This window comes from Chaetura pelagica, unplaced genomic scaffold, assembly GCF_000747805.2.
Source record: "Chaetura pelagica isolate M959 unplaced genomic scaffold, ChaPel_1.0 scaffold436, whole genome shotgun sequence".
In the NCBI taxonomy this organism is placed as follows: Eukaryota; Metazoa; Chordata; class Aves; order Apodiformes; family Apodidae; genus Chaetura; species Chaetura pelagica.
The window spans coordinates 2,316,774-2,324,469 of record NW_009953651.1 but is presented as its reverse complement, the minus strand read 5'-3'; the positions used below and the strand labels follow the sequence as shown (position 1 = coordinate 2,324,469).

At 40.6% G+C, this 7,696-nt stretch overlaps 1 protein-coding gene across 1 annotated transcript in view; it reads left to right on the top strand.

The window, feature by feature from the left end:
• The first annotated feature begins 7,363 nt into the window (after window positions 1-7,363).
• Window positions 7,364-7,696, top strand: part of LOC104390918 (NK1 transcription factor-related protein 2-like) — a 21,773-nt gene continuing 21,440 nt past the window's right edge. The window contains exons 1-2 of the mRNA XM_010000128.1: window positions 7,364-7,425; window positions 7,525-7,690. Of these exons, the coding sequence (XP_009998430.1) occupies window positions 7,364-7,425; window positions 7,525-7,690 (228 nt within the window). The remainder of the gene's footprint in view (window positions 7,426-7,524; window positions 7,691-7,696) is intronic.

Sequence of the window (7,696 nt, the reverse complement as noted above, 5' to 3'; positions counted from 1 at the left end):
TGTCTGTCCCCAGGGTCCCTGGGGTTTTCAGGTCTCCTGCTAGAGAACTGTGTCCTAGTTATACCAGCTACATTTGCAAGCAGGTTTCCTGCTCCAATACCTCCAGAGGCCTGGCAGGAAACAGGCATGAACCAGCCGGATCCTCTGAACTATCCCATAGAGTCCCAAACCAAGAAGATGGAAAATATTCATCAACACTGATTTGTGATTCTGACAAATTGAGTTTCTTGGAAAATTTTCAACCACTTCTGAACTGCTTTTGTGGCTTTCTACCTTCAATCGGTTTCATAAGCATTGCTGAGACTTATAGCTTCTGTGAGTGTAACAACAGTCTATCCTCACGCAAAGAAGAGGAAACTGATACAATTTAGCTGCCCTAGGGACTCATGAGTGACCTGAAAAAAAATGGGAAAGCAAAAAAAAAAGTAGGAAGAAGAGGTCTGCATTGGCAAGAACAAATATAAAAGAACAGCACAGGTTAGGAACAGGAACGGACAGACAAAATACTCTTACCAGTAAGAGAAAAGCAAAACCATAACAATAGATTCTTAAATAATTTTATATTCTACAATAGATGTTCTAGAGGGGTACTGAATTTCCATTTTGTACATACTCTAACGCCGTGGAAAAGTGACTTCGATATAAAAGCAGCAGAGGGGTAAAAGCCAGCCTTGCACATCCCTCTGCTGGGGGAAAGTGGAAAGCAAGTCTTGACAGTCGTCTTAGCTGCCAAGAGCTGAGTAACCATCCATTTAAAGGATATGTAGATGTGGCACGTAGGAGCGTGGTTTAGTGGTGGACTTGGCAGTGTCAAGTTTACAGTTGGACTCGATAATCTTAAAGGTCTTTTCCAACAAAAACAATTCAATGATTCTATCACTGCCTCAGCTAGACTTACGCAACCTGTGTAGTGGTTTTCTGGATGCGAAGTGTTGCTTTAACCAGGAGATGGCACAAGAAAGCCTTGCAGACTTTTACATCTACGAGACGCACTATGAGTGAGCAAAGGTATCGTGAGAAACGATCGACCTGCCAGGTGTCTGCCTAAAACCTGCCCGTTAGAAACAGGCAAACACGAAATGGCAGAGACTATTTATATCCATTTTTTAAATGAACATGTATTTACATTCAGCTGCTCCTTTTAGTCTTTCAGAGAAAGCCATGCATGCACACACAACTTCATAGTTTTAAATCTTAATTATCTTGTATCAATATGTAATGCACTCATTTGAGTAAAACCTGTCAAAGGGTGTACACTGTGTTGCTTGGAGGAAACAGACATTGAATTACACACTACAGGGGCAGTGTTAAGCAGCTTACCTAACTACATTCCTGTCCTCACCTCCTCGAGCCCATTTTTTCCCTTAGCAGTAAACTGAGGGGATGCCAGGACATGACTGTGCTCTCTGTTCTGGGATGCAGTGAAGACAGGTGGACAGCATTGTTTGTACTCTGTTGCTACAGTTTTGCATCCTGCCAAAGTTATTCTCTTCCTCAGCTGGTTGTAGCATTTGCAGGATACTTGATGAAAGTGGCTGGAAGAAAGAAAACAGGAAGAAACAGAGAAGAATATGGAGGAGGGGCAGAAATAACTAGAAACATGAAAAGAAAGCTGAAGCCTTGAAATCAGAGGGGGGAAAAAAAAAAAAAAAAAAGGTAACATTTACTTCCCATTTAATTTGAACAGAAAGGGTTTGGAGCAGTACAAAGATCCAATTTATATTAGGTGTAAGATAAGGGAATGAAAAATCAGTAAAATCTTTCCACTACTGTGACCAATGCATTTCAAAGCAGCGTTGTATGGCATAGACCAGGATGGGCACAGAGGGTGATAGATGACCCAGGGCTGCTAGCTGTGATAGCTCATTCTCCTGCTGACTCATCAGGCTCAAATGCTAACTCTAAAATCAAGGGGGGAAAAAAAATTAATTATTTAATACCTGAAAGTGAAAAGTTACTTTCAAGAATGATAAATGTTTTAGTTATAGTATAGCTAAATTTCTTTGGAAAGTACTGTGGGAAACAAAATTAAAAATAATGGAACATTCCAGATTTAATGCATTCTTTGCATTATATTTAATAGGTTGTTAAATTTACCTTTAGAAGTCATTTATCCTTCAGCAAAGACTGACAAAGACCTTGATCTAAAATGTGAAGTAAGCCTCTCTGTTAGGTTTTGAAAATACTTCAGTGTGTCTAAGTGTCCTGTTTTGTAGTCTTGATCGGATTATTAGTCCAAGTGATCTGAACAATTACTAAAACCAGGGGGGTTAATGTGAATTTCCATATGTGCATTATTCTCTGTAGGTCCATCTCATATCCCTAGATAATTAATATTTTAACACAACCCAGATCCTAAAGCATATTTATGCACCTAACAATTAATCCCTATCTACTTTGGAAAATAAAACCATTTTTTAAGCTACTTTTCATGCTGATTCCTTTCAACTAATAATTTTTAAAGTCTCATTTCTGGTCTGGATCGAATTAAACCATCTACAGACTTCTGAGCAGTTTTGTTTGAGCAGCATCCATAGGCATCTCTCAATGACAGTGACAGCAATGAGTGCTGAAGGATTTACATGCCTGAAACTTGGCTGGTTTTCCAACTTTAATAGTGTGTCTAATTAAAATTTTAAAATAAATTTTAAAATAATCTGCTGATGAACCTGCTTCTCTAACAACAGCATAATATGTTTTAAATGTGATCCTAATTCATATTGACTTTGACTTCTTAATAAGCTTAAATTTGCCTAGGCAACTGTTAAAAATTATGTTTTCTTTCTTAATATTTACAGCATCTTTCTGCAGAATATCTATATATTTTTAAAACATTTCACCAATTCTGCTTAGCTGCTTGTAAAAGCCTTCTGGTAAGAAGCCATGGGAGTTCTTGGCATTTTGAGTGCTGTATTGATTTAGATGAACTCCAGGCATCATCTCTGCATTGTTACACTGTTTATTCCAGGCCCTCCTGGTATTTCTGCACATATGGTCTTTTCATTCCTCACAGAAAAGTAGCTGTTATTCTGTCAAAAAGGAAATATTATAATAATTTATAATAAAGATGTTGATTAGAGGCCATATGTAATGCTTTAAAGTCCTAAAGAGTGATTTTTCAGAAATTACAATGGTTGGATAAACACGCTAGGGCAAAGACCATATGAATGGTATAGCAGATGCCAGCAGTCCTTGCTTCACTGGGCAGACCTTCACAGGAAATCTGCCTGTTCAGACAAACATGCATCCTGTTTTGTTGCAGGCTCCCTTTTTTAGTCTTTGAATTGCATCACCACCTCGCTACTTCCAAGGACCACATGTTCACTCTAGTATTACAGAACTTTCCACTGTTACAAGAAAGGGTCACCTCCTGTTACAAAATGACAGTCACTTCCTTTGGTCTTGTGTACCCCCACTGCAGCAAGGCCAAGTGGTGGCATTTTTATTAAGTACCTGTGAGGAATCCAGGGTCCTTGGCATCCCCCAGCTACTCCCTTCTGTTCCTTCAAAGCTTCAGTGAGAAAGGGGTGTCTCAGAGCACAATCCTGCCCCTCTGCAGGCTCTGAGCTGGCTTCCTAGGACAGAGTTGGCCTTTGAGCTGGCAGATGCAGAGCAGCAATTAATTCTCAGAGGCTGGTCTGTTATCCCAAAATATATCTGTTATTAAGTGCCTAGTAGGCATCCAAGCAGAACTATCCTGTTCTGCAGGACTTCCTCGGCCTGAGACCAGTGTTGTGTGCATGCATTTCTGCAGAACTGCTTTGCATACAAGCACCATTATCTTGATCCCATCTCACCTATCTCAGACATCTAAAAAGCCGCTTCTTGACCTCTTTGAATGCAGCTGCTGCTCACAAGAAATACAGGGGTCAGTGTCAAGTAGCAAACCTTAACTATTTTTAATTCTCCTGCATGTTAAATGTTCTCTTTTACATCAACTCCCATGGTGAATGGCCTGGGCTGGCATTTATTATCCTCAGTCTGCTTTGGCCTTCAGGAAGCTGATTATCCTTATTTTCACAGGGAGGGTGCTGACTCCCTAGAGAGGGCAACTGTGTATTGTACAAACATCTGCATAAAGTATTGTCATTATCATCAGAAAATGGATCTTCAGACTCCTCCTAGTGTCAGTCCTGCTGGTATGACTGAGCTCTTTGTTTCTTCCTCCTTGTAGCAACAGAGTGAAAGGTCCTATCTGTTCCTGCTCTACTTTGACAAATTCCCAAGGACTTTAGCATGAGCAGGTTTTCATCCTATTGGCAACTTCATTGTTTTTAAACATGGTATTTCTGAATCAGGGTTTAGCAGGAGGTTTTCAAACAAACACCTAATGAATAATGCATAGAAACATAAAGAAGGCAGCTTAAGAATTTTAGATAAAATTAAACTAGCAGCTGTTAAATATTGTAGCAGTCATTACATCCAGAAGTCATCTGCCATCTATCCAGGATACTTACACATTTTATGTATAATGGAAATAAGATTTGGCTTAACCAAGTCACAATGTGATCAATTTGTGTCTCTGAGAGCTCAACATTTTACACTATCTTTCAACAGTGACATTTGCCTCAATAAAATGCAATTAATAAACCAGCAGTGTATAAAGATGTAATTTGCAGCTCAGATGGTGAAAATGTCTTAATATCTGTAAAGACACTAGGTGACAGATGTATCAGTGGATGCTAAAACTTAAGATTTTCTGGTTTTTAGAGCACCATTATATGTCATATATTGTTCTTGTCCTGTCCAACAGCTTGAAAGTGCCTTTATCCACTGAAATAAATGAAAGCTTGGAAAATCATGTGATAGAGATAGACATTTTATAATTTTTTAAAAATATGTATATATTATTTATCTATTTATATATATTGTGTAGGGACTAAAGTGTCAGGGACACCTAATTCTGGCCATGAGGGATATATTTATCTCCTTGGGATGGGATTTTGCCTCATCTGTGATGCAGAATACTGTTAAAGTACTAAGAGATATTTAAATTGAGAAGTTAACTTGCACAGAAATTACACTTCTTTTTTTTTCATGTACATGAGAATTTGATTCTTGAGAACAGGGTTTTGCCTGACTGCAAAGAGGCTTGCCAGGATTCTTCAGGCAGACAATGGCACTGGTATTCCCAGTTCTGACTGGAGAGGCCATATGTTAAATACAGGTGACTCAAGGGACTTGTCATTTAGTAGGTCAGTTAGCAAAGCAGATTCCTGTATGTACATCTCCTGCTTGGTCCACTCCATGGAGTGTGATGCCACCAAAATCGGCTAATGCTCAGAAGTCTGGGTTTTGTAAAGGATTTCCTCAGGTTTGTGGTGGGGGTGGTCTTCACTTGTATTTAATTTAAAAAATAGTTATTTTCCAGCCTGTTCTTGGAATTTTTTAGGTGGGGTGGGGAAAGTGGTGGGTGAGATTGATTTATTTATTTAATAAATAGACAAAATGTAAAACTAACCTTGTATAGTTTGGTCAAGTAAACTTTCTAAACTTTCAATAGCTAATCAGAAAATGCTTGGAAAGGATAAATAGACGAGGTTTCAGGTAATTAGATATCAAACACTTTCATGCACTGAAAAAAACTCCAAAAATACATGTCCTATAGGGTTTTGTCCATGTTACAGATGTTTGTGGTCTTTTTTAGAAAGGTAACATATGTACAGGATGCATAATGCTTGAATGTTTGTTTAGATTTTTTTATACCAGTTCCCTTAGTTATCTCCAGGAAGCTTGTTTAGTGGGCTCAGGCTATTGCTGCAGTAAAGGCTGCAATGTCAGTCCTTACCTACACAGGCCAGAAACAAAGGGCTCCAGGAGAGCCCTGTTCATGTCTGGTTGTGGTTCTAGATCACATATTAGACACTTTTAAATAAATATGACAATAGTGTTTTTATTTTTGTTCGTTAGAGACAATTGAACTCTTGAATGGTGACATCACTGGTACAGCAGAGGAAGACTAAGACTTCACTGTAAGAATGAACAAGCAAGTAGAAACAGAGCTTAGAAGGGGCCCTCAAGTCAAACTTCAACATGGTTCAATGCAACAATTTTCTAATAAGCAGAAAATGGTAGGATTTTGTGGTGGATGGATATAACAACCATATTTTGAGCAGACAGGAAGATGAAAGTTGGTTTTAGGAGAAGATAAAAAGGGTTTGAATAAAACTTTAAACCGAATAAAAAAAAAATAAAAATGTTTATAAGATTAACATTTAATACATTGAAAGATTTGGACATAAACTGAGTAGGAGTGGTTCAGTATTCAAGCCTTTACCTCAATGATAGTCTAAGAAATAGAAGCATGGTTACATTAGAGAAAGTGAATGCTGAGAAATCCAGCAGGAGTGGCAGAGTAACAGGGCAAGGCACAGGGTACATGGACAGTAGAGTACTGAGTTTGTGTACTGTGGTAGAGGTGAGTGTAAAGCAGAAAGCAGGAGCAAGAACAGACAAATCAGACATGCAGTCATGATTTCTGGAGGCAGACTGATACCAAGCTGGGGTGCGATAGGAGTTCTCAATGGTGCGGTAGTCCCTGCCCTTGCACGGGGGGGGGGGATTTTTTTGGAGGGCGGAATTCACGGTTACCACGCAGTTAAAAACTGCCGTAAAGTACCAGGAACCTTTGTCAATATACTACAGAGGCATTACTGCAGCAGCCAAGACTTCCTGGTGCGCCCAGAAAAACACAAAGGTGGATGGGAACACTTCTGAAAGACATGCATAAGGTAATAAGCGCAAAGACAGGGAGAGTAAGATACCAGAGAAACCTGTCTGACCTGCACAGCTGCAAAAGATCTGGGAGGGAAGATATTACATGAATTCTATAATCTCAGCAAAATGTTTATTCTAAGGCAGTAACTGTTTGGGGGGGTTTTGTTTGTATTTTGTTTGGGTTTGTTTGTTTTTAACCTGAGTTTTCAATCCAGAAAACATACTTTATGTAAGCAACCAGAAGCCAGTCGATTCGTACAACCCAACAGCCTTGACCTTTGCCTTTTCTGTTTCACAACCTTCTCTTCGAAACCCTGTGCCTGGTGCTCATAACCTGAGGCTGCAGTCCCAACTGAATGCAATGAGTGAGTTTATCCACCTGCCCGCCTCGGTCCTTCTCGGAAACACGGTGCCATAGAGGAGGCTTGGGGAGGTCCCCGTAAACGGCGGATCTGCTTGAAAAGTAAGGGGAAAGCCAACAAAACAAGGGGGGATCGGGAGCAGCAGCTCCAGCGTCCAGGGGTGCTGGACCCTGTTCGCTCCCCCGGGGATGCATTCCCCAGAACCGTTTGAGGCCGCTCAGCTCTATAAATGCCATTTGCATCGGGATAGGATGTAACAAGAGCTGTAAATCACTGACGGCGGAATGAACTCCAGGGGCAGACACGGCGGAGCCGAGCCTCTGCGAGCCGTGGCAACGTGTGAACGGTATCTTTTGTTGGGGGTAGGACTGATGGCAATTAGATGATACTTATCTGGCCCTTTGATGTGTATTTACACAAACAACGCTTTCCTCCGGGACTTAAGGTATAAAGGAGAAGCCATGCTCCCTGACACCCTCCTTCCTGGCGTCTCCGGAACAAGGCAGGATGACCAAGGCCCCTTTTTCTGTGGAGTGGCTGTCCCAGAGCAGCCAGGCCCTCAAAAGCCCCACCGACGGCTCCCCGCACCGAGCGTCATCCGCAGGCTACCAGTCCGT